The 27,919-nt window shown below is 45.4% G+C and overlaps 1 protein-coding gene across 3 annotated transcripts in view; it reads left to right on the top strand.

The window, feature by feature from the left end:
- Window positions 1–27,919, top strand: part of LOC137369043 (transcription factor TFIIIB component B'' homolog) — a 173,229-nt gene that overhangs the window by 14,962 nt on the left and 130,348 nt on the right. For all 3 annotated transcript variants that reach the window (XM_068029568.1, XM_068029569.1, XM_068029567.1), the window contains exon 3: window positions 5,323–5,929. In XM_068029568.1, the coding sequence (XP_067885669.1) occupies window positions 5,323–5,929 (607 nt within the window). The remainder of the gene's footprint in view (window positions 1–5,322; window positions 5,930–27,919) is intronic.

Here is a 27,919-nt window from a genome sequence, read left to right as displayed (position 1 = left end):
AGATTGGAAGGTTACAAATGTAACCCCACTGTTTAAGAAAGGAAGGAGAGAAAAAATGATCTGTTAGCCTGATGTCAGTAGTAGGGAAAATACTAGAATCTATTATAAAGGATATGATTACTGGACACTTAGAAAATAATGGTCTGATTGGGCAGAGTCAGCATGGATTTATGAAGGGGAAATCATGTTTGACAAACTTGTTGGAGTTTTTTGATGTTACTAGCAGAATTGATGAGGGGGAACCAGTGGATGTGATGTATTTGGACTCTCAGAAGGTTTGATAAGGTCTCACATAAGAGGTTACTAAGCAAAATTAAAGCCCATGGTATTGGGGGTAATATACTAGCATGGATTGAGGATTGGGTTTCAGGCAGAAAACAGAGTAGGAATAAATGGGTCATTCTCAGGATGGCAGGCTGTGACTAGTGGGATATCGCAAGGATCAGTGCTTGGACCTCAACTGTTCACAATCTATAGTGATGATTTGGATGCGGGGACCAATTGTAATATTTCCAAGTTTGAGGATGAGACAAAACTTGGTTGGAATGTGAGTTGTGAGGAGGATGCAAAAAGGCTTCAAGGAGATTTGGACAGACTGAGTGAGTGGGAAAGAACATGGCAGATGGAATATAATGTGGATAAGTGAGAGGTTAAAGGCTTGCTCAAGTCACAAAAAAAAACCCGACCCGAACCCGACGGAACCACATAGGACCCAAGCACGACCCGGCCCGAGTCACTCCATTTTCCCCCGAGCCCAACCCGAGCACTGGAATGTTCCCTTTACTTACCTTGCGTCCCAGTCTTCAGGAAGCTGCAGCATGAGCGTGATGATGTCATAGAGATACTCACACGCTCACTGCGCAGACTCAGAGTTTCCCTGCTTGACGCCCCGGACTCGCAGCTCGGGTAAGTTTTTAAACTCTTAACACTTACTTGCAATTCTTGCTGTGTGTGTCCGACTGGACCCGGCCTGAGGCTGGACCCGGAAGAGCGGCCCGACCCAACCCGAACCTGACACGTCGTCAGGTCCCATCGGGTTTGGGTCAGGTAGCAGGCCTTTCTGTGAGGTTATCCACTTTGGTAGGAGGAACAGAGGTGCAGAGTATTTCTTAAATGGTGAGAGATTGGAAAGTGCTGATGTTCAAAGGGACCTAGGTGTCCTTGTTCATAAGTCACTGAAAGCTAGCATGCAGGTGCAGCAAGCAATTAGGAAGGCAAATGGTATGTTAGCCTTTATCGCAAGAGGATTTGAGTACAGGGGCAAAGAAGTCTTGCTTCAATTGTATAGAGCATTGGTGAGGTCGCACCTGGAATATTTTGTGCAGTTCTGGTCCCCTTGCCTGAGGAAGGATATACTTGACATTGAGGGAGTGTAGTGGAGGTTTACCAGACTGATTCCAGGGATGGTGGGATTGTTCTGTGAGGGGAGATTGAGGAGACTGTGCCTGTATTCTCTGGAGTTTAGAAGAATAAGAGGTGATCTCATAGAAACTTACAAAATTCTTAGAGAGAGACAGGGTAGATGCAGAAAGGCTGTTTCCCCTGGCTGTGGGGTCTAGAACCAGGGGACACAATCTCAATAAAGGACAAGCCATGATGAGATGAGGAGGATATTCTTCACTCAGAGGGTGATGAATTTTTGGAATTCTCTGCCCCAGAGGGTAGTGGAAGCTCAGTCACTGAGTAAGTTCAAGACACAGATTGATATATTTCTAGTTGCTAATGACATCAAAAGATATGGGGATAGTGCAGGTATATGGCATTGAGGTAGATGATCTGCCATGATCTCAAATGACGGAGCAGGCTTGAAGGGCTAAATGGCCTACTCCTGCTCCTATGTTCCTATGAACCTTTGGTGCACTCCGCTTATGGAAAGTATATCTTTCCTTAGGTAAGGAGCCCAAAACTGTACACAATACTCCAGGTGCGGTCTCACCAAGGCTCTGTACAATTGCAAGGAGACATACAAATTAGGAACAGGAGTAGGCCCCTCGGGCCTGCTCTGCCATTCATTTGGAGCATGACTGATATGATCATAACCTCGACTCCACATTTACGCCTACCCCTGATAACCTTTCACCCCCTTGCTTAACAAGAATCTATCTACCTCTGCCTTAAAAATATTTAAAGACTCTGCTTCCACTGACTTTTGAGGAAGAGAGTTCCAAAGACTCATGACCCTCAGGGAAAAAAATACTCCTCATCTCTGTCTTAAATGGCCAAGCCCTTATTTGTTAATAGTGTCCCCTAGTTCTAGACTCTCCCTTAAGGGGAAACATCCTTTCCACATCCACCCTGTCAAGAACTCTCAGGATCTTGAAAGTTTCAATCAAGTCACCTCTTAATCATCTTAATCCCAGCAGATACAACTAGCCTGTTCAAGCTTTCCTCATAAGACAACCCGCCCATCCCAGGTATTAGTTTAGTAAACCTTCTCTGAACTGCTTCCACTGTATTTAGATCCTTCCTTAAATACCGAGACCAGTATTGTACACACTCCAGATGTGGTCTCACCAATACCCTGTATAACTGAAGCATAACCTCCCTACTTTTGTATTCAATTCCATCTTTACTCCTGTACTTGAAACATCTTGCATTAAGGCCAGCATACCATTGGCCTTCCCAATTGCTTGCTGCACCTGGGTGTTAGCTTTCAGTGACTCACAAACAAGGCACTCAGGTTCCTTTGGATATCAACACTTCCCAATCTCTCCTCATTTAACATACTCTGGATTTCTGTTTTTCCTACCAAAATGGATAACCTCATATTTTTCCACATTATATTTCATCTGCCATGTTCTTGCCCACTCACTTAGCCTGTCTAAATCCCCTTGAAGCCTCTTTGCATTCTCCTCACAATTCACTTTCCCACCTAGTTTTGTGTTATCAGCAAACTTGGAAATATTACATTTGGTCCCTGCATCCAAATCATTGATATACATTGTGAATAGCTGGGCCCAAGCACTGATCCTTGCAGTATCCCACTAGTCACAGCTTTCCAACCTGAGAATGACCCATTTATTCCTACTCTCTGTTTTCTGTCTGTTAACCAATTCTCAATTCATGCCAGTATATTACCCCCAATCCCAGGTGCTTTAATTTTGTTTACTAACCTCTTATGTGGCACCTTATTGAAAACCTGAAAATCCAAATACACCACATCCACTGGTTTCCCCCTTTATCTATACTGCTAGTTACATCCTCCAAAAACTCCAACAGGTTTGTCAAACATGATTTCCTTTTCATAAATCCATATTGACTCTGCCCAATTTTACCATTATTTTTTAAGTGTCCAGTTATCACATCCTTTATAATAGATTCTAGAGTTTTCCCAACTTCTGATGTCAGACTAACAGATCTGTAGTTCCCTGTTTTCTCTCTCCCTCCTTTCTTAAATAGTGGGATTACATTTGCTACCTACCAATCTGCAGGAACTGTTTCAAAATCTGTAGAATTTTGGAAGATGACCACCAATGCAATCACTATCTCTACTGTCACCTCTTTCAACACACTGGGATGTAGATCATTAGGTCCAGGTTATTTACCAACTTTCAGTCCCATTAATTTTACTAATACTAATTTATTTCAGTTCCCCATATTCGCTATTCCCTTAGTTCTGTGGTATTGCTGGGAGGCTTTTTGTATCTACCTCCATGAAGACTGACACACAGTATTTGTTAAGTTTCTCTGCCATTTCCTTATTCCCCATTATAAATTTTCCTATCTCTGCCTGTAATGGGCAGGTTTTTTTGTTTTTTTGGCTAATTAACTAAAATATATATATTTAAGCATACTTCTTAAGGTCATAAATTTATTTTTAAATCCTCTTTTCTTTTAAACTCCCTGGACGCTTGAGGTAATAAATGCACTGAATGATCTGAGGACCACATAGACCAGAAATATCTCAGAGAAAGTGACAGTAGGAATTCTACAGGAGGCCTCAATGTTCCAGGTTAACAAACAGATAGAGTTTCTGCTCTTAATCTCTTTCCAGTGATCACCTCCCCTCCCTGCTGAAACTGTGTGGGTGGAGTGTGACTATTTGAAAACTGGCTATGATGGCACCTACATTCAAATAGTGCACTGATATTCATCTATCATCCAAAGTCAGACTTGGAAATTAATCACTTGGATAGGAAACTGCAGTCAACTGAAAAATCAAACCTTAGTATGAGTCATTGCATTTGGGGTAAAGGAATGAAAATTGGACTATTTTCTTTTTGTTGACAAGTTCATTGCAAGCAACTGAGAGCTCTGGATGCATAAACTAAGGCACAGTGATGGAATGTCCAATTCCAGGAAACGTGGCAAAGATGGGTATTTACACCTACTCTAGACCCGCCTTTTGCTTCTTTACTTGTTCCATTACCAACCCCTTTTGCCTTGTATCATCATCCTTTTTGTCAATTAATCTGTTCTGCCTTCCACCCTAGCATAGACCTTCCCTTTTGTTCTTCCCCCTCCCTGATCCCTGCCTCTGTACTTGCTTAAAACCTGTTATATTTCTTAAATTTTTGCCAGTTCTGACGAAATGTCATCAACCTGAAACATTAACTCTCTTTCTTTCTCCACAGACGCTGCCTGACCTGCTAAATGTTACCAAGAATTTCAGTTTTTATTTCAGATTTCCAGCATCTGCAGTATTTTGCTTTTGTAAAGATGGGTTTTAGTTGTTTTTGACATTGTTTTTGCAGAAATGGAATCTTTAACAGCCACCTGTATCACAGAATAGACAGATGGGAGCTCAATTTAGTATCTTGCTAGAAGGATGAATGCTGAGTTATAATTCCACGGGCATCAGTTGTTGATGATCATTATTGATGAGTGAGCCTCTAAGAAGTGTGCTGGTAGGCTATTTGACCACTGATGGTCTCAGCCAGGCCTGATTGTTTTCTCAGCTACCTTGCAAGTATTTCTACTGAATTGGGAGTGAGAGTCGTGATTGATTTTTCCCATCCCTAACTTAGGGTTACTGAAGCTAGTGTTGTCCCACGCATCCAACTGCTGATTTAGACAACCATTCCTTTACAGCTCTTCCCCTCTTACACTTTGCTGTTAAAATAGGTCAATTGATTTCTTAGTTGATTAATCTACTAAACATGCTGGGAAGCAATTCTGCCTTCATGATTTTACTGATTTGTGCATTCTGTTTCCAATAAGTGCCAAAATAAAATGGTATGTTAGTTAGCAAGTGATATTTAATTTGACAAATTTTTGATAACACAACCAGATTTTTTTCTTTATTTGCATTTTATCCAATTTTTCTGTAATATTCCATAAAATTAAAAATGGACTAAAACTTGTAAGCTTGTTTTTTTTTAGGAATGAAAAAAGTGATAAGACTGGAGAGTCTGGTGCCAACAGTAAACTCTCTGTGGCACCATTGCAAAGAAGGAAGCGTTTCTCCACCATGCCAAATTTGGCTAAACCCAGATCAACATCTGTGTCCACGCAACAGTCGAGCAATGTAACACCAAAAGCTCTCCCTCAGCAACAAAGTCCATTAGCTTCTGTGACCAATGCTGTATCCATTCAAGGTAATCAGTCTCCGTCACAGACTTCTACTACGAAGAAACCGCTTCTCAAATCACTGGAGAAACAAAAACCCTCTTCAGGACAGCATACTAAATTGCCAGAAAAGAGAACCCCAATTCCCCAAGTACCTCAGTTCTCTCCAGTTAAAAGCTCTGTGCACAAAGATCCAGCTGTAGGAACCAATTCTACCCGACCTCTTATGACAAGGAAGACATTATCCTCACCACTTAAGGAGAGGGTTACGCCCAGTTGCCCGCCTACAAAAGGAACTGCACGATCCCCAAGTCTCTCGCCTGCACGTCCTAAACCAGCAAAAATTCCATCTGACCTTGAACGACTGAGGAAAGCTCGAAAACTGCGGGAAATGTTGAAAGAGGAGTTGAGGAAAGAGAAGGTAAATTTGAAAATTTATTTAGAGATTGGCTCTGTTGGCAGTTTTAAGAGATTTATCAAGTTAAGTGTTCAGGAGTGACAGAGTGAGTTGTTGACAAGTTGTGTGGTAACCTGCAATTTATTGGAGTGGCATGACTGGATTGAGCTTGAGATTCTTAATCACAAGGGGAAATAGAATGGGAGAAAGGTACTTTTCATGTCTCGGTGATGAATCATTATCAAGCAGCTGTTTGGACTCATTTCATCCTATTGTACAGTCAAAATATCAAATTGTTCTTTGCATATTGAATTTGTGATACAAATCAGGGCTATTGACTATATTTCTAGGGTACTTAACAAATATGATCCTAAATTTATACCCAATTCAACTTGAGCAAATGGTCACTATGTATGATTGTGGGTTGGATCACCAATGTGCTATGCTATAGAAAGGTGAAATATAGGTTTGTGTCTGTAATTCCTGAAACCGATAGTTCCCTAACTCAGCTGTATCGTCAGGGGAAGTCACAAAGTGAACCTTCTCAGAGGGAGAGGGAAAAATGAAAAGACTAGTCACTCCAGGTAGCAATTTTGCACCTTCTAATGGCTGGCTTACCATTACTATTGCACTGACTTTCAAGCAAAGTTTAGGCTTATTTTTCAGTTGGAGACTTATCCATCTGAAGAAAAGAAAGGAAGAATGTGCTATTTTAATTAAGGCATTCAGATATAGTTTACTGTCTATATCATGTGTAACTGCTGATTATTTTATCACTTGCATACACTGCATAAATCTTATCAATTTTTGCCGATCAAAAAATGCTCCGGAAGGATATTTCAGGAAAGAATCCTGAAATAACCAAGTCAAAACTTAAAGGGGAATTCTGGCGAAAATACTTTTAAAATCTGAACTATTTCCCCTGTCTTACAGGAATAAATTTTATTTATTGACATGTCCCCCCTTTCTATTTTGCTTGTTTCTTCAAAAGCAAAACACCACATATTTTGCTATGCTATGTTGGGCGCTCTGGCTAGATAAAGATCTACTTGGATCACATTGTTTGGTAATTCCTGTATTGTGTGTAAATGGCAAACTGGGTTGATAGGTTTTTGGAAGAAATCACCCATGCTGAATTTTCTGTCTGTGGACTAAAACTGTAGGGAATTATTCTCACACAGTGGATAAGCCATTGAGAAAGTGGCAGCACTAAATCTTCTGGAACATCTGTGATCTGCAATTAGGAACCAGCACTGAGAAGGCAAAACCCAATTAATTGTTGCAGACATGGGCATTGTTGTCTGAGAACTTCACTGTTGATTGGTTATGAGTTAAAGGCTTTCTTCAAGGGCTTGGGCATTGAAGGGACACCATTAAAGTGACTTATGGAGGTAGTTTATAGCTGGCAACGCCAGTCAGCCATCACAGTCAAGGATGTGGCTGAACACAGATTTGCCAGTGCATTGTCCAGTTAGTTAGTTCGTCTTCTGTGCCAAGTGGCATTTTTCCACTACTGTCTCTGCAGCGCAAGATATTTGATTCCAATGGAGTATCATCTTGTCTTGCATCATGCAGTTCTTCACAATTGATGTAGTACTGTTACAGACTCATCTCTAAGGTGTTTCAGTAATGAAAGGCATTTTTACATGGACAATTCTTCGCCTCACTCATAACCTGCAGGACCGGTGTGCTGTGTTTAGCTTGTTTCCTGCCTTTTGATTGGTCAGACCTGGATAGCCCTACAAGAAGTTATACTACTGTCAACATAACTCCTGGGGTCATGGTGCAGTTTCTAATGAATAGAGGTCTAAGATCACCAGAATATCAGTAGGCTGTCAGTTTGCTAACAGTTACTATTTTCACAAATGAATGACTTTGGAGTGTGAGTTAGGTGCTGCATAGTTGAAACAAAACACTAGCATTAATGGGCACTACTGTGTCAACTCAAGCTGGCAGTATTCGCAGACAATGCAATATAGAGAATTAAACCCTTTTATTTAACTTGGAACTGGTGTTGTATATTAGTTACAATATAGCAGAAGATAGCAATAGATGAAGAACTAATCATTGAGGTGTAGGAGCATGTGCTTCATGCAAGGTTCTTTGACAATATGATTTGTGGTGCCACTGCAAATTTTACATATGAACATAAAAATTAGGAGCAGGAGTAGGCCACTCGGCCCCTCAAGCCTGCTTCGCCGTTCAATAAGATCATGGCTGATCTGTTTGTAACCTCGACTCCACATTCCCGCCGACCCCGATAACCTTTCACCCCCTTATCAAGAATCTCTCTATCTCTGCCTTAAAAATATTTCAAAACTCTGCTTCCAATGTCTTTTGAGGAAGAGTTCCAAAGACTTACGATCCTCTGAGAAAAAAGTTCTCCTCATCTCTGTTAAATGGGCAACCCCTTATTTTAAACAGTGACTCCTAGTTCTAGATTCTCCCACAAGGGGGAAACGTCATTTTGTTATGAAAGGGCTTCCATTTTAATTTTTATTTTGAGGACTAGGCTTGTGTTTAAAACTGAAAAGATTCCACGGATTATTTTTTTCAAAGGGTCACTGAGCAGTCTTGTTTGAAAACAACCTTTACTGGAAATCACATGCCTTAAGCTCAATAAACAATCGAAACCTTGGTGACTTGGGGGCAGATGTTTACAGAGAAGTGATATGTAACGATTTATAGTGGTCAGGAAGTTCTGACTTGCTGTTTGGGGTTTTGCATTTGAAATATTGTTTTGGTTCAGGTGGGGTGTGGACTGTGTTGAAAGCAGTTGGAGATCAGCCTGCCAAGAGAAAACCACCCAGCTCATCTCTTTCCTCCTGTCTCTGTGAAACCCGAAAAGATCCAAAGTGTGAGAGTTAAAACCCCTGATGCCGCATTTCTCCTGAGAAGCTGGAAGGCCTGCCAGATTAATTCTCGACACCGCCTGCTCCAGGAAAGATCCCAGTGACCTGTCTACGTGTTCTCAGATGCCAGACTGTATGCCATTTTGGGACACAACATATCTCATCTGTTTTCTTCAAGAAGTAACAAGTATTTGGCCAAAGTACTTCTTGTCTGTTTTTTAAAAAGAGCTCTGCAGAGAAAATGTCTTAATTTTTTTCTCTTTAACCAGTTTGTGTATGACTGTGTGTGTTTGTACGAGGTATTTAAAAAGGGAACTCTTATATTTCAATCTGTGTGTTAATGCTTTGCTTCTTTACTGGATAGGTCTTGTTTTATAATAAACTGATAATTTTGTTGTTTGTTAAAGAAACCTTGTTGGTGTATGTTGTTCTGGGATATGATTGACCGCAACATTTAAATATATGTTGTGACCTGTGGAGAATTGGAACTAGAATAGACAGTGCAATCCTCGCACCTCGATCGTAACACTTTCCACAGCCACCCTGTCAAGACCCCTCAGCATAGAACATAGAACAGTACAGCACAGTACAGGCCCTTCGGTCCACGATGTTGTGCCGAACCTTTAACCTACTCTAAGATCAAACTAACTACCTACCCTTCATTCTACTATCATCCATGTACCTATCCAAGAGTCGCTTAAGTGCCCCTAATGTATCTGCTTCTACTACCACCGCTGGCAGCGCATTCCACGCACCCACTACTCTGTGTGTAAAGAACCTACCTCTGACATCTCCCTGAAACCTTCCTCCAATCACCCTAAAATTATGCCCCCTGGTGATAGCCCTTTCCACCCTGGGAAAAAGTCTCTGACTATCCACTCTATCTATGCCTCTCATCATCTTGTACCCCTCTATCAAGTCACCTCTCATCCTTCTTCGCTCCAATGAGAAAAGCCCTAGCTCCCTCAATCTTTCTTCGTAGGACATGCCCTCCAGTCCAGGCAGCATCCTGGTAAATCTCCTCTGCACCCTCTCTAAAGCTTCCACATCCTTCCTATAATGAGGCGACCAGAACGGAACACAATATTCCAAGTGTGGTCGAACCAGGGCCTTATAGAGCTGCAGCATAACCTCGCGGCTCTTAAACTCAATCCCCCTGTTAATGAAAGCCAACACACCATACGCCTTCTTAACAACCCTATCAACTTGGGTGGCAACTTTGAGCGATCTATGGACATGGACCCCAAGATCCCTCTTCCTCCACACTACCAAGAATCCTGTCTTTAAGCCTGTATTCCACATTTACATTCGACCTTCCAAAATGAATCACTTCACACTTTTCCAGGTTGAACACCATCTGCCACTTCTCAGCCCAGCTCTGCATCCTGTCAATGTCCCGTTGCAACCTACAACAGCCTTCCACGCTATCCACAACTCCAGCAACCTTCGTGTCATCGGCAAACTTGCTAACCCAGCCTTCCACTTCCTCATCCAAGTCATTTATAAAAATCACAAAGAGCAGAGGTCCCAGAACAGATCCTTGTGGAACACCACTGGTCACTGAGCTCCATGCTGAATACTTTCCATCTACTACCACCCTCTGACCTCTATGGGCCAGCCAATTTTGTATCCAGACAGCCAACTTTCCCTGAATCCCATGCCTCCTTACTTTCTGAATGAGCCTCCCATGGGGAACCTTTATCAAATGCCTTACTTCTGCACCTTTCCAAAATCTGCCTCCCAATCTGTTCCTCCGTGTCTCTGTTGCTATTGGGGGGGTCTATAGAAAACTCCCAACAAAGTGACTGCTCCTTTCCTGTTTCTGACTTCCACCCATAATGACTCAGTAGACAAACCCTCCTCGACGACCTCCCTTTCTGCAGCTGTGATACTATCCCTGATTAGCAATGCCACTCCCCCACCTCTTTTACCTCCCTCCCTATTCCTTTTGAAACATCTAAACCCCGGAACAGCCAACATCCATTCCTGCCCCTGTGATATCCACGTCTCCGTAATGGCCACAACATCGTAGCTCCAAGTACTGATCCATGCTCTAAGTTCATCACCCTTATTTCTGACACTTCTTGCGTTAAAATAGACACACTTCAACCCATCATACTGGCTGCAACTTTGTCGTGTCAATTGTCTAACCTTCCTCACAGACTTTCTGCACTCGGTATCTGCCTGTTCAACAGCTACCCCCATCCCCTGATCCGTAGCTCCGGTTCCCATCCCCCTGCCAAACTAGTTTAAACCCTCCTGAAGAGCTCTAGCAAGCCTCCCACCCAGGATATTGGTGCCCCTCCAGTTCAGATGCAACCCGTCCTTCTTGTACAGGTCCCACCTTCCCCAGAAGGTATCCCAATGATCCACATATCTGAATCCCTCCTTCCTGCACCAGTTCTGTAGCCACATGTTCAGCTGCACTCGCTCCCTGTTTCTAGCCTCACTAGCACGTGGCACCGGTAACAATCCTGAGATTACTACTCTGCTCATCCTGCTTTTCAGCTTCCAACCTAACTTCCTATATTCGCTTTTCAGGTCCTAATCCCTTTTCCTAGCTATGCCATTGGTACCGATATGTACCATGACCTCTGGCTGCTCCCCCTCCCCCTTAAGAATCCTGTCGACTCGATCCGAGACATCCCTGACCCTGGCACCCGGGAGGCAACATACCATCCGGGAGTCTCGTTCGCGACCAGAGAATCTCCTGTCTGTTCCTCTAACCATTGAATCTCCTATCACTATCGTTCTCCTATTCTCCCCCCTTCCCTTCTGAGCCACTGAGCTAGGCTCATCTTACATGTTTCAATCAAGTCACCTTCTACTGTTCTAAACTCCAGCAGATACAAGCCTAGCCTGTCCAACTTTTCCTCATATGACAACCTCCCCATTCCAGTTAATAGTCTAGTAAACCTTCTCTGAACTGTTTCCAACGCATTTACGTCCTTCCTTAGAGTCATAGAGAGATACAGCACTGAAACAGGCCCTTCGGCCCACCGAGTCTGTGCCGACCAACAACCACCCATTTATACTAATCCTACATTAATCCCATATTCCCTACCATATCTCACCATTCCCCTACCACCTACCTACACTAGGGGCAATTTACAATGGCCAATTTACCTGTCAACCTGTAAGTCTTTGGCTGTGGGAGGAAACCGGAGCACCCGGCAGAAACCCACGCGGTCACAGGGAGAACTTGCAAACTCCGCACAGGCAGTACCCAGAACCGAACCTGGGTCGCTGGAGCTGTGAGGTTGCGGTGCTAACACTGCGCCACTGTGCCGCCCATAGGCTTAAATAAGGAGACCAGTATTGTACACAGTACTTCAGATGTGATCTCACCAATGCCCTGTATAACTCCCAACTTTTGTATTCAATTCTCCTCGCAGTAAAGGATAACATTCTATTAGCTCTCCTAATTACTTGCTGAACCTGCATACTAACCTTTTATGATTCATGCACTGGGACACTCAGATCCCTCTGCATCTTAGAGTTCTGCAATCTCTCACCATTTTTGTTGGCATTTTTATGCACTTCATCTGAAAGGCGGGTATATGGAATTAGGCTCGAGGGGATAAATGGCCTACTCCTCTTCCTGTCTTCCTATGTTGCCCTTCTGGTCATTGAAATGCATCCTGAGGCCTCTTTTTTCCAGAGTGAAGTTGAGCATGCAGCTCTAGAAATCCAGGTAAGGGTGTTGTGCAAGGATATAATGCAAGATTGCTTCTGATCCAGACATGTGCAACAGTGCTTGAAATGTCTGAAAATTCTGGTGGTAGCGTAAGCTTTGTTGTACTTTATTTATTTAGCATATGCGGACTCAGCATATAATTTAGACGTCTTGGAGCATTGTTATCATCATGCAAAGCACATAGGGCACTAGATAGTTTAAGTATTTTTCATGATTCAACAACTTGGGAAATGGTTTGTATTTGTCCACAAGAATGTTTGTTGTTGTTGCAAAAGTCCCATCGGTGAAAATTTGAGATACGCTCTCCCTGTCTAGTTCAAATGGTTGAGAAGTGCACACCTACAATGTGGCCAGTTGAATTCTGGTTTGATGTATGTAGGGTTGGAAATTATAATGGAGATTTATCGCAGCATCCACTGTCCACTCTGTCAGTGAGCTGATAAGGAAAAAACAAAGCAATCAGGAAAGGTTGACCATATTGGGTGTCTCTAAGACAGTTGCATTGTTGGTAGAAAGTTCAAGTTAGAATGAATTGGCAACATGATTTTATCACTAAGTTTATCCACTATTTTTGCAACTGCATCGGAATGACAAAGATGCAGAGGGACTATGTTTCAGAGGACTGGTAACTGTAGGAGGGGAGTAGGGCCTAATGTGCCTGACACAAAATCCCTGGCCGCATGGAATTAATGTCAAGTGTGGCTCAGTTGATAGCTTGAGTCTCTGAGTTAGTAGGTTGTAGGCTCAAATCCCACTCCAGACTTGAGCACAAAAGTCTACACTTCAGTTTGGTACTGAGGTCGTGCTGCACTGTCAGCGGTGCCGTTCGCCCTCTCAGGTGGACATAAAAGATCGCATGGCACTATTTTGAAGACGTGTGTCCTGGCCACTATTTATCCCTCAATTGATATCACTAAAAAGACAGATTATCTGGTCATTATCAGATTGCAGTTTGTGGGAGCTTGCTGTGTGCAAATTAGCTGCTGCATTTCCTACAATATAAGTGACTACTCTTAAAAAAAAAATTTACTCCGCAGCTGTAAAGCGCTCTGTGACACTTGAAAAGTGCTATGTAAATGCAAGTCTGTCTGTCTTTTCCTTTTTGGAGTTGAATTTCACCAGCTTAGTGTGCTGTGAGTGAATCCAACAGGAATGCATTGTTCAGCTACTCGATAGCAGGGTGTGAGAGCAAATGCTGTAAAGTGAAAGTCTTTGTTCCACAGGCAGAGCTTGAAAGTTAGGCGATTAGGTTATTTTGTGTGTTGACTTTCTCAGCAGTTTTCAGTGGAAGACTTTTGTACATTAATGACCAGTCAAAGGTGATGCTCACATAAGGCTGCATAAATGGGGTGAGGATCATGTTTAAGCAGTTGACCATTTAGTATAACACGAGTCCATGGGAGGCACTAGCGTTGTGGAAGATGGAGGACTCTGTTTTTATGTTACTTGGTTGAAGTCATCATTTTTGGCAGTACTCCACCATATGATTCATATCATTAGTGAGCGTAGATTCCTGAGTGGAAAAGTCACTAGCTTGAGTAGCAAAGACCGTGTCATCAGCATTGATGAAATACCGCAATCTGGTTGCAGGTAAGTCATTCAAAAGCAGTGGTACTAAAACTGATCGCTGAAGGAGGCTCTTGCCACTTTTAGTAGATGACTGGCAATGGCTGACACAGATGATTGGGTCTGTGCTGTTGAACATTGAGCAGCACCAAGTGACAATTGAGGCTCTAGCTTTTCCAACCTGAGCAGGTAAAATCCATCTCTCAGGTTGTCTCTTCCCAGCAGCATCAAGTATACAGAATGCAGGGACAGAAATAATTTGTTCAACAGTTTCTGAACAAAGTACAATTAGCTTTCCTGATCCACTGATGTTTCATTGTCCACTTGATGCCTGGCAATTGCAGGCTGACCTGGATAAGTGGTCAGTGTTGACTCTGGAAAGCTGTTGAGAATAGTGCACAATACTGGTTGTGGATGACTGACTGACGTGACTTGCACGAAGTCCTGGGAGTAGTCTTGGCCCCTATCTCACTGAGCGGAAGGTGCCACGCTGTTTCAAGTTTGTTGCACCAAACTTGTTGCTGTGCTTCTGTATGAGATTGATACATAGGTATCCTGAACCATAGCCACATAGGCAGCATTGGCCTTTGTAATGTCATACTTCCACTCTTCATTCACCTTCAGGTAAGGGTGACACAGATGAATGCCTTAAAAGGAAAGCATAATGAGAGCTTCTGGATAAGCTCGTATTGCTGGTGGTGACATACAATACGCTGACTTAAGATACTCTTTGGGTCATATAGAGCAGAGCATTGTGCTATGGGATCCAAATGGTGACATGAATGTAGTTGATGACTTGATAAAACTCTCGGGAAAGGTGATAATTCAGCACAATTGTTCTGCTGTGTCATGTTGCTGTTGCTCCATGGTGAAACTGATAGCTGGGGAATGTTCAATTTGTTTGCTGTTTCACGTGATCTGTACAATAAATCAAGAAATAAAATGGTAACTCAACTTGAAAAAGTTATTTGTAAATAGTATACTAGTCAATAAGTCTGGAATTAAAGAAGCTAGACTAATGGTGACCATGAAACCGTTGTCGATTGTTGTAAAAACCGATCTGGTTCAGTAATGTCCTTTAGGAAAGAAAATCTGCTGTCCTTATCTGGTCTGACCTACATATGACTCCAGACCCACAGCAATGAGGTTGACTCTTACATGCCCTCTGAAATGGCCTAGCAAGCCACTCAGTTGTATTAAACTGCTACGAAGTGTAAGAAAAGGAATGAAACCAGATGGACCGCCCAGCATTGACCTAGGCACTAGAAATGACAATGGCAAACCCAGCCTTGTCGATCCTGCAAAGTGCTCCTTACTAACATCCGGGGGCCTGTGCCAAAATTGGGAGAGCTATCCTGCAGACAACTCAAGCAACAGCCTGACATAGTCATACTCAAGGGATCCTACCTTGTTGTCCCTGACCCCACCATCTCTCCTTGACATTCAAGGGGGGGGGGGGGGGGTGGGTTACCATTGACCAGAAACTGAACTAGACCAGCCACATAAATCCTGCAGCTACAAGAGCAGGTCAGAGGCTTGGAAATCTGCAGCGAGTAACTTGCTTCCTGACTTCCCAATGCCTGTCCACCATCTACAAGGCACAAGTGAGGAGTGTGATGGAATACTCTCCACTTGCCTGGATGGGTGCAGCTCCAACAACACTCAAGAAGTTCGACACCATCCAGGACAAAGCAGCCTGCTTGATTGGCACCCCAACCACCACCTTCAACGTTCACTCCCGTCACCACCAACGTACAGTGGCAGCAGTGTGTACCATCTACAAGATGCACTGCAGCAACGCTCCAAGAATCCTTTGACAGCACCTTCTAAACCCGCAACCTCTACCACCTAAATGGACAAGGGCAGCAGATGCATGGGAGCACCACCACCTGCAGGTTCCCTTCCAAGCCATACACTATCCTGACTTGGAACTATATCGCCGTTCCTTTACTGTCACTGGGTCAAAATCCCGGAACTCCCTTCCTAACAGCACTGTGCCTACACCCAAGGACAGCAGCAGTTCAAAAAGGCAGATTACCACCACCTTCTCAAGGGCAATTAGGGATGGGCAATAAATGCCCACATCCCATAAACAAATTAAAAAAAACTTTTTGTCATTTAATCTCTCCTGCCCTCCACCCAATTACAGACCTTCGCTTTTATTGTTCTTCTACCCTCCCGCCCCCTTTCCCTTGTTGTGGTCATTGATGAAGCATCTGAAGATGGTTGGGCCGAGAACACTACCCTGAGGAACTCCTGCAGTGATGTCCTGGAGCTGAGATGATTGACCTCCAACATCCACAACCATCTTCCTTTGCGCTGGGTACGACTCCAACCAGCGGAGAGTTTTCCCCGATTCCCATTGACTTCAGTTTTGCTAGGGCTTTATACCATACTCGGTCAAATGCTGCCTCAATCTCAAGGGCAGTTATTCATGCCTCACCTCTGGAGTTTGGCTCTTTTGTCCATGTTTGAACCAAGGCTGTAATGAGGTCAGGAGCTGAGTGGCCCTGGCGGAACCCAAATTAAGCGTCACTGAGCAGGTTATTCCTAAGTAAGTGCTGCTTGATGGCACTGTTGATGACACCTTCCATCACTTTACTGATTGAGAGTAGACTGAGGGGTGGTAATTGGCCGGGTTGGATTTGTCCTGCTTTTTGTGTACAGGGCATACCTGGGCAATTTTCCACATTGCTCGGTAGATGTCAGTTGTAGCTGCATTGGAACAGCTTAGCAAGAGGTGCAGTAAGTTGTGGGGCACAAGTCTTCAGTACTATTGCCGGAATATTGTCAGGGCCCATACACTTTGCAGTATCTAGTGCCTTCAGTCGTTTCTTGATATCACGCTGAATGAATCGAATTGGCTGAAGACTGGCATCTGTGATGCTGGAGACTTCAGGAGGAGGCCGAGGTGGACCATCCACTCACGGTACAAAGCCAAGTAAAGAAATAAAAGATGTGTCAGAATGTGGTGTAAATGTAAGAATAGCAGAAGTCCAAACACTAAGTAAAGGGATTAAGAAAGAACTGGCAGGAGTGGGGAAACAAAGCAGCAAAAAACACACACAAAAAAAAAATGGGGTCAGAGGTTATGATATAAAATTATTGAACTCACTTTCGAGTCCGGAAGACTGTAAAGTGCCCAGTCGAAAGATGAGATGCTGTTCCTCAAGCTTCCGTTGAGCTTCATTGGAATGCTGTAGCAGGCCAAGGATAGAAAGGTCAGAATTGAAAGGTGAGGAGTTAAAATGACAAGCGACAGGAAGCTTGAGGTCGCTTCCACAAAGCAGTCACCCAGTCTGCGTTTTGTCTCCTCAATATAGAGGAGACCACGTTGTTTTCTTTGGCCGCCTTGTCTCGAGAGACAATGGGTAAGCACCTGGAGGTGGTCAGTGGTTTGTGAAACAGCGCCTGGAGTGGCTATAAAGGCCAATTCTTGAGTGACAGACTCTTCCACAGGCACTGCAGATAAAATTGGTTGTCGAGGCTGTTACACAGTTGGCACTCTCCTTGTGCTTCTGTCTTTTTTCCTGCCAACAGCTAAGTCTCTTCGACTTGCCACTCTTTAGTCCCACCTTTATGGCTGTCCGCCAGCTCTGGCGATCGCTGGCAACTGACTCCCACGACTTGTGATCGGTGTCACAGGACTTCATGTCACGTTTGCAGACGTCTTTAAAGCGGAGACATGGACGGCCGATGGGTGTGATACCAGTGACGAGCTCGCTGTACAATGTGTCCTTGGGGATCCTGCCATCTTCCGTGCGGCTCACATGGCCAAGCCATCTCAAGTGCCGCTGGCTCAGTAGGGTGTATATGCTGGGGATGTTGGCCGCCTCGAAGACTTCTGTGTTGGAGATACGGTCCTGCCACCTGATGCCAAGGATTCTCCGGAGGCAGCGAAGATGAAATGAATTGAGATGTCGCTCTTGGCTGACATACGTTGTCCAGGCCTCGCTGCTGTAGAGCAAGGTACTGAGGACACATGCTTGATACACTCGGACTTGTGTGTTCTGTGTCAGTGCGCCACTTTTCCACACTTTTAACCAGTCTGGACATAGCAGCGGACGCCTTTCCCATGCGCTTGTTGATTTCTGCAACAAGAGACAGGTTACTGGTGATAGTTGAGCCTAGGTAGGTGAACTCGTGAACCAGTTCCAGAGCGTGGTCGCTGATATTGATGGATGGAGCATTTCTGATGTCCTGTCCCATGATGTTCGTTTTCTTGAGGCTGATGATTAGGCCAAATTAGTGGCAGGCAGCCACAATCCTGTCGATGAGTCTCTGCAGGCACTGTTCTGTGTGGGATGTTAATGCAGTATTGACAGCAAAGAGGAGTTCCCTAATGAGGACTTTCCGTACTTTGGTCTTCGCTCCAAGACGGGCAAGGTTGAACAACCTGCCATCCGATCTTGTGTGGAGGAAAATTCCTTCTTCTGAAGACTTAAACGCATGTGAGAGCAGCAGGGAGAAGAAGATCCCAAACCGTGCAGGTGCGAGAACACAGCCCTGTTTGACGCCACTCAGGATAGGAAAGGGGTCTGATGAGGCTGAATGCCAAGGTGAATTGGCTATGCTGAATTGTGCCTTTCATATCGTCATGGAATGATGATGCATAGTAGCTTTGGTGGCCATCCGATCTTTGCTAGTAGTCTGAAGAGACCACGTCTGCTGACGAGGTGAAAGGCTTTGGTGAGATTTATGAAAGCAATGTGAGGGGCATCTGTTGTTCTTGGCATTTCTCCTGTAGCTGGTGAAGGGGGAACAGCATGTCAATGGTGGATCTGTCTGCCCGAAAGCCACACTGTGCCTCAGGGTAGACACACTCGGCCAGCTTCTGGAGCCTGTTCAAAAGGACTCGAGCGAAGACTTTCCCCACTATGCTGAGCAGGGAGATTCCACGGTAGTTGTTGCAGTCACGGCGGTCACCCTTGTTCTTAGAGGGTGATGATATTGGCATCGCTCATGTCCTGTGGTACTGCTCCCTCGTCCCAGCGCCGGCAAAGCAGTTCATGGAGTGCTGAGACTATGGCAGGCTTGGCACTCTTGATTATTTCAGGGGTAATGCCGTCCTTCCCAGGGGCTTTTCCACTGGCTAGAGAATCAATGGCATCACTGAGTTCCGATTTTGTTGGCTGTTTGTCCAGCTCATCCATGACTGGCAGAGACTGGGCTGCATTGAGGACGGTATCAGTGACAACATTTTCCCTGAAGTACAGTTCTAGGTAGTGCTCCACCTAGCGGTCCATTTGCTTGTCTTGGTCAGTGATCGTGTCCCCTGATTTAGACTTGAGGGGGGGGGGTGATCTTCTTGATGGTTGGCCCAAAAGCTCTCTTAATGCCATCATACATTTCTGTGATGTTTCCAGTTTCGGAGGCCAGCTGAATGCAACTGCATAGGTGTTGCCAGTAGTCATTTGTGCAGCGCTTCTGGCTATTTTAAGCGCTACGGATGTTAACTCGCTGGGGGCTTTCTTGTAGTTCAACAGTTCAATGCGCTTAGCGGCTATGACTGGTTCCAGCTCTTCAAAGTGAGATTGAAACCAGTCTGCATTCTGCTTCTCACATTTGCCATAGGTGGTCATTGCTGAGTCATAGATGGTGTCTCTGAAGTGGGCCCACTTTTTTTATTATTCATTCATGGGATGTGGGCGTCGCTGGCTAGACCAGCATTTATTGCCCATCCCTCATTGCCCTTGAGAAGGTGGTGGTGAGCTGCCTTCTTGAACCGGCTGCAGTCCATATGGGGTAGGTACACCCACAGTGCTGTTAGGAAGTGAGTTCCAGGATTTTGACCCAGTGACAGTGAAGGAACGGCGATCTAGTTCCAAGTTAGAATGGTGTGTGACTTGGAGGGGAACTTGCAAGTGGTGGTGTTCCCATGTATTTGCTGCCAGTGTCCTTCTAGTTGGTAGAGGTCAGGAGGTGAGTTACTCGCCTCAGGATTCCTAGCCTCTGACCTGCCCTTGTAGCCACGGTATTTATATGGCTACTCCAGTTCAGTTTCTGATCAATGGTAGCCCCTAGGATGTTGATAGTGGGGGATTCAGTGATGGTAATGCCATTGAATGTCAAGGGGAGATGGTTAGATTCTCTCTTGTTGGAGATGGTCATTGCCTGGCACTTGTGTGGCACGAATGTTACTTGCTACTTATCAGCCCAAGCCTGGATATTGTCCAGGTCTTGCTGCATTTCTACATGGACTGCTTCAGTATCTGAGGAGTCACGAATGGTGCTGAACATTGTGCAATCATCAGCGAACATCCCCACTTCTGACCTTCTGATTGAAGGAAGGTCATTGATGAAGCAGCTGAAGATGGTTGGGCCTAGGACACGACCCTGAGGAACTCCTGCAGTGATGTCCTGGAGCTGAGATGATTGACCTCCAACAACCACAACCATCTTCCTTTGTGCTAGGTATGACTCCAGCCAGTGGAGGGTTTTCCCCCTGATTCCCATTGAGCTCAGTTTTGTTAGGGCTCCTTGATGCCATACTCGGTCAAATGCTGCCTTGATGTCAAGGGCAGTCACTCTCGCCTCAACTCTTGGGTTCAGCTCTTTTGTCCATGTTTGAACCAAGGCTGTAATGAGGTCAGGAGCTGAGTGGCACTGGCGGAACCCAAACACAGCGTCACTGAGCAGGTTATTGCTAAGCAAGTGCCGCTTGATGGCACTGTTGATGATACCTTCCATCACTTTACTGATGATTGAGAGTTGGCTGATGGGGCGGTAGTTGGCCGGGTCTCTTCAAAAATAATATAAAAACAAGAAATGCTGGAACCACTCAGCAGGTCTGGCAGCATCTGTGGAAAGAGAAGCAGAGTTAACGTTTCGGGTCAGTGACCCTTCTTCGGAACTGACAAATATTAAAAATGTCACAGGTTATAAGCAAGTGAGGTGGGGGTGGGGCAAGTGATAACAAAGGAGAAGGTGTAGATTGGACAAGGCCACATAGCTGACCAAAAGGTCATGGAGCAAAGGCAAACAATATGTTAATGGTGTGTTGAAAGACAAAGCATTAGTACAGAAACGTTGTTAACGGACTGAATATTGAACAGCAGCAAGTGCAAACATGAAAAAAAACAGTGGGTAAGCAAACTGAACAGACTAAGATGAAATTAAATAAATGCATAAAAAGGTTGTAAAAAATGTAAAAAAGAAAAACGAAAAAGTAAAGTAAAATGGGAGGCTGTCATGCTCTGAAATTATTGAACTCAATGTTAAGTCCGGCAGGCTGTAGTGTGCCTAATTGGTAGTTGAGATGCTGTTCCTCGAGCTTGCGTTGATGTTCACTGGAACACTGCAGCAATCCCAGGACAGAGATGTGAGCATGAGAGCAGGGGGGAGTGTTGAAATGGTAAGCAACCGGAAGCTCAAGGTCCTGCTTGCGGACTGAGCGGAAGTGTTCTGCAAAGCGGTCACTCAGTCTGCGCTTAGTCTACCCAATGTAGAGGAGACTACCTTGTGAGCAGCGAATACAGTATACTACATTGAAAGAAGTACAAGTAAATCGCTGCTTCAGCTGAAAGGAGTGTTTGGGGCCTGGAATAGTGAGGAGAGAGGAGGTAAATGGGCAGGTATTACGATTGCAGGGGAAGGTGCCATGGGACGGGGACGAGGTGGTGGGGGTAATGGAGGAGTGGACCAGGGTGTCGCGGAGGGAACGATCCCTTCAGAATGCTTACTGGGGAAGGGGAAGATGCATTTGGTAGTGGCATCACGCTACCAAATGCATCTTCCCCTCCCTTCCCCTGTCCACCACCACTCACGACTGGATGTGGGAGGACTGCAGAGCTTAGATCTGATCCGTTGGTTATGGGATAGCTTAGCTCTGTCTATTGCATGCTGCTTACGCAGTTTGGCATGCAGGTAGTCCTGGGTTGGAGCTTCACCAGGTTGACACCTCATTTTGAGGTTTGACTGGTGTTGCTCCTGGCATGCCCTCCTGCACTCTTCATTGAACCAGGGTTGTTCTCCTGGCTTGATGGTAATGGTAGCGTGGGGGATATGCCGGGCCATGAGGTTACAGATTGTGGTTGAGTACAATTCTGCTGCTGCTGATGGCCCACAGCGCCTCATGGATGCCCAGTTTTGCATTGCTAGATCTGTTTGAAATCTATCCCATTTAGCACGGTGGTAGTGCCACACAACACGATGGACGGTATCCTCAATGTGAAGGCGGGACTTCGTCTCCACAAGGACTGTGCAGTGGTCACTCCTACCAATACTGTCATGGACAGAAGCATCTGCGGCAGGCAGATTGGTGAGAACGAGGTCAAGTATGTTTCTCCCTCATGTTGGTTTCCCCACCACCTGCCGCAGACCCAGACTACCAGCTATGTCCTTTAGGACTCGGCCAGCTCGGTCAGTAGTGGTGCTACCGAGCCACTCTTGGTGATGGACATTGAAGTCCCCCACCCAGAGTACATTTTGTGCCCTTGCCACCCTCAGTGCTTCCTCCAAATGCTGTTCAACATGGAGGAGTACTGAGTCATCAGCTGAGGGAGGGCGGTAGGTGGTAATCAGTAGGACGTTACCATGCCCATGTTTGACCTGATGCCATGAGACTTCATGGGGTCTGGAGTCGATGTTGAGGACTCCCAGGGCAACTCCCTCCCTACTGTATACCACTGTGCCGCCACCTCTGCTGGGTCTGTCCTGCCGGTGGGACAGGACATATCCGGGAATGGTGATGGCAGTGTCTGGGACATTGTCAGATATGATTCCGTGAGTGTGACTATGTCAGGCTGTTGCTTGACTAGTCTGTGGGACAGCTCTTCCAACTTTGGCACAAGCCCCCCAGATGTTAGTAAGGAGGGCTTTGCAGGGTCGACAGGGCTGGGTTTGCCATTGTTGTTTCCGGTGCCTCGGTCGTTGCTGGGTGGTCCATCCAGTTTCATTCCTTTTTATTGACTTTGTAGCGGTTAGGTACAACTGAGTGGCTTGCTAGGCTATTTCAGAGGGCATGTAAGAGTTAACCACATTGCTGTGGGTCTGGAGTCACATGTAGGCCAGACCAGGTAAGGACAGGTGATTTCCTTCCTTAAAGGACATTAGTGAACCAGATGGGTTTTTACAACAGTCGACAATGGTTTCATGGCCATCATTAGATTAGCTTTTAATTCCAGATTTATTAATTAAATTCAAATTCCACCTTCTGCTGTGGTGGGATTCGAACCCATATCCCCAGAGAAATACCCTGGGTCTCTGGGTTACTAGTCCAGTAATAATACCACTATGCCACCGCCTACTTGGTCTCTGCATCCCCTGGAGGATTGTTTTGAAGGGCTTTTTCAAGTGAATTTGGAAACTTTATGTAACAGCTGTGGATAAGAAATTCTGTTAGTCTTGATGTGCGGGCGGCCCTTCTGCTTGGAGTGATATAGCTTCTTTGGTTTGAGTCTAACTTTGCTGCACACCAGGGAGTGGTCGGTGTCGCAGTTCGCACTGTAGAAGCTGCGTGTGATTTGAACACTGTTTACAGAGGCTTGCCTTGTGACAATGAGGTCCAGCTGGTGCCAATGACGTGATCTTGGGTGCCTCCATGGAACCTGGTGACAGGGTTTAGTATAAAAGAGTTGGTGATGCAGAGGTTGTGATAGGTACACAACTCCTGAAGTCTCTGTTCATTCTTATTCAACCTTGCAATGCCATAGCACCCAAGGCAGGAGGGTCATGAGTCATGGTCGGCCCCAACCTTGGCGTTAAAGTCCCCCAGCAGAAACAAATGTTTGGTATTAGGAATGCTACTAATGATTTTTTAGAATTAGAATTAGAATTAGAACATTACAGCGCAGTACAGGCCCTTCGGCCCTCGATGTTGCGCCGACCATCTGACCTACACTATTCCATTTTCATCCATATGTCTATCCAATGACCACTTAAATGCCCTTAAAGTTGGCGAGTCTACTACTGTTGCAGGCAGGGCGTTCCACGCCCCTACTACTCTCTGTGTAAAGAAACTACCTCTGACATCTGTCCTATATCTATCACCCCTCAGCTTAAAGCTATGTCCTCTCGTGTTTGCCATCACCATCCGAGGAAAAAGGTTCTCACTATCCACCCTGTCCAACCCTCTGATTATCTTGTATGTCTCTATTAAGTCACCTCTCCTCCTCCTTCTCTCTAACGAAAACAACCCCAAATCCCTCAGCCTTTCCTCGTAAGACCTTCCTTCCATACCAGGCAACATCCTAGTAAATCTCCTCTGCACCCTTTCCAAAGCTTCCACATCCTTCCTATAATGCGGTGACCAGAACTGCACGCAATACTCAAGGTGTGGCCTCACCAGAGTTTTGTACAGCTGCATCATGACCTCGTGGCTCCGAAACTCGATCCCCCTACTAATAAAAGCTAACACACCATATGCCTTCTTAACAGCCCTATTAACCTGGGTAGCAACTTTCAGGGATTTATGTACCTGGACACCAAGATCTCTCTGTTCATCTACACTACCAAGAATCTTCCCACTAGCCCAGTACTCTGCATTGCTGTTACTCCTTCCAAAGTGAATCACCTCACACTTCTCCGCATTAAACTCCATTTGCCATCTCTCAGCCCAGCTCTGCAGCCTATCTATGTCCCTCTGTACCCTACAACACCCTTCGACACTATCCACAACTCCACCGACCTTCGTGTCATCCGCAAATTTACTAACCCACCCTTCTACACCCTCATCCAGGTCATTTATAAAAATGACAAACAGCAGTGGCCCCAAAACAGAACCTTGCGGTACACCACTAGTAACTAAACTCCAGGATGAACATTTGCCATCAACCACCACCCTCTGTCTTCTTTCAGCTAGCCAATTTCTGATCCAAAGCTCTAAATCACCTTCAACCCCATACTTCCGTATTTTCTGCAATAGCCTACCGTGGGGAACCTTATCAAACGCCTTACTGAAATCCATATACACCACATCCACGGCTTTACCCTCATCCACCTGTTTGGTCACCTTCTCGAAAAACTCAGTAAGGTTTGTGAGGCACGACCTACCTTTCACAAAACCGTGCTGACTATCGCAAATGAACTTATTCTTTTCAAGATGCTTATAAATCCTATCTCTTATAACCTTTTCCAACATTTTACCCACAACCGAAGTAAGGCTCACAGGTCTATAATTACCAGGGCTGTCTCTACTCCCCTTCTTGAACAAGGGGACAACATTTGCTATCCTCCAGTCTTCCGGCACTACTCCTGTCGACAATGACGACATAAAGATCAACAACAACGGCTCTGCAACCTCCTCCCTGGCTTCCCAGAGAATCCTAGGATAAATCCCATCTGGCCCAGGGGACTTATCTATTTTCACTCTTTCCAAAATTGCTAACACCTCCTCCTTGTGAATCTCAATCCCATCTAGCCTAGTAGGCTGTATCTCAGTAATCTCCTCGGCAACATTTTCTTTCTCTACTGTAAATACTGACGAAAAATATTCATTTAACGCTTCCCCTATCTCCTCTGATTCCGCACACAACTTCCCACTACTATCCTTGATTGGCCCTGTTCTAACTCTTATCATTCTTTTATTCCTGATATACCTATAGAAAGCCTTAGGGTTTTCTTTGATCCTATCCGCCAATGACTTCTTGTGTCCTCTCCTTGCTCTTCTTAGCCCTCCCTTTAGATCCTTCCTGGCTAGCTTGTAACTCTCAAGCACCCTAACTGAGCCTTCACATCTCATCCTAACATAAGCCGCCCTCTTCCTCTTGACAAGCGCTTCAACTTCTTGAGTAAACCACGGCTCCCTCGCTCGACAACTTCCTCCCTGCCTGACAGGTACATACTTATCAAGGACACGCATTAGCTGCTCCTTGAATAAGCTCCACATTTCGTTTGTGCCCATCCCCTGCAGTTTCCTTCCCCATCCTACACATCCTAAATCTTGCCTAATCGCGTCATAATTTCCTTTCCCCCAGCTATAATTCTTGCCCTGCGGTATATACCTGTCCCTGCCCATCTCTAAGGTAAACCTAACCGAATTGTGATCACTATCGCCAAAGTGCTCACCTACATCTAAATCGAACACCTGGCCGGGTTCATTACCCAGTACCAAATCCAATGTGGCATCGCCCCTGGTTGGCCTGTCCACATACTGTGTCAGAAAACCCTCCTGCACACACTGGACAAAAACAGACCCATCTAAAGTACTCGAACTATAGTATTTCCAGTCAATATTTGGAAAGTTAAAGTCCCCCATAACCACTACCCTGTTACTCTCGCTCCTGTCGAGAATCATCTTCGCTATCCTTTCCTCTACATCTCTGGAACTATTCGGAGGTCTATAGAAAACTCCCAACAGGGTGACCTCTCCTCTCCTGTTTCTAACCTCGGCCCATACTACCTCAGTAGACGAGTCCTCAAACGTCCTTTCTGCCGCTGTAATACTTTCCTTGATTAACAATGCCACACCCCCCCCTCTTTTACCCTCTTCTCTGTTCTTACTGAAACATCTAAATCCCGGAACCTGCAACATCCATTCCTGCCCCTGCTCTACCCATGTCTCTGAAATGGCCACAACATCAGGATCCCAGGTACCAACCCATGCTGCAAGCTCACCCGCCTTATTCCGGATGCTCCTGGCGTTGAAGTAGACACACTTTAAACCAAGTTCTTGCTTGCCAGTGCCCTCTTGCGTCCCTGTAACCTTATCCCCTACCTCACTACTCTCAACAGCCTGTACACTGGAACTGCAATTTAGGTTCCCATTCCCCTGCTGAATTAGTTTAAACCCCCCCGAAGAGCACTAGCAAATCTCCCCCCCAGGATATTGGTACCCCTCTGGTTCAGGTGAAGACCATCCTGTTTGTACCCCAGAAAGAGCCCCAATTATCCAGGAAACCAAAACCCTCCCTCCTACACCATCCCTGCAGCCACGTGTTCAACTCCTCTCTCCCTATTCCTCGCTTCGCTATCACGTGGCACGGGCAACAACCCAGAGATAACAACTCTGTTTGTTCTCGCTCTAAGCTTCCACCCTAGCTCCCTGAATTTCTGCCTTAAATCCCCATCTCTCTTCCTACCTATGTCGTTGGTGCCTATGTGGACCACGACTTGGGGCTGCTCCCCCTCCCCCTTAAGGATCCCAAAAACACGATCAGAGACATCACGTACCCTGGCACCTGGGAGGCAACACACCAACCGTGAGTCTCTCTCGTTCCCACAGAACCTCCTATCTGTTCCCCTAACTATGGAGTCCCCAATGACTAATGCTCTGCTCCTCTTCCCCTTTCCCTTCTGAGCAACAGGGACAGACTCTGTGCCAGAGACCTGCACCCCATTGCTTACCCCTGGTAAGTCGTCCCCCTCAACAGTATCCAAAACGGTATACCTGTTGTTGAGGGAAACGGCCACAGGGGATCCCTGCACTGCCTGCTGGTTCCCTTTCCTTCCCCTGACGGTAACCCATCTACCTACTTCTTTTACCTGAGGTGTGACTGCCTCCCTATAACTCCTGTCAATAATCCCCTCCGCCTCCCGAATGATCCGAAGTTCATCCAGCTCCAGCTCCCTAACGCGGTCTGCGAGGAGCTGGAGTTGGGTGCACTTCCCGCAGATGCAGTCAGCAGGGACACTCTTGGCGACCCCTACCTCCCACATTCTGCAGGAGGAACATACAACTGCCTTTACCTCCAATCCCACTATTCTAGATTCCCAACAAATCTACTGAAAAACCAAACGAAAAAAAAAAGTCAAAACGTGTTCGCTTAGCAATCCGACGGACTGAACTTTTTAAATAAAAAGCTTACCTTATCAACACACCAGAGTCCTTTTTTTTTGGTTAGAGGAGGAGGGTGGGTGGGAGACACTACACGTGTAGTGTCTCGGGTTCTGCCACTGCCCAAATAAATAGTTTTCCCTTACCCAGCAGTCCCCTGGTCCTCCGAAACAAAAGGGGATTAA

Source organism: Heterodontus francisci, chromosome 4 (assembly GCF_036365525.1).
Source record: "Heterodontus francisci isolate sHetFra1 chromosome 4, sHetFra1.hap1, whole genome shotgun sequence".
Lineage (NCBI taxonomy): Eukaryota > Metazoa > Chordata > Chondrichthyes > Heterodontiformes > Heterodontidae > Heterodontus > Heterodontus francisci.
The sequence above is the reverse complement of the archived record's forward strand: the minus strand, read 5'-3'. Positions and strand labels throughout refer to the sequence as shown.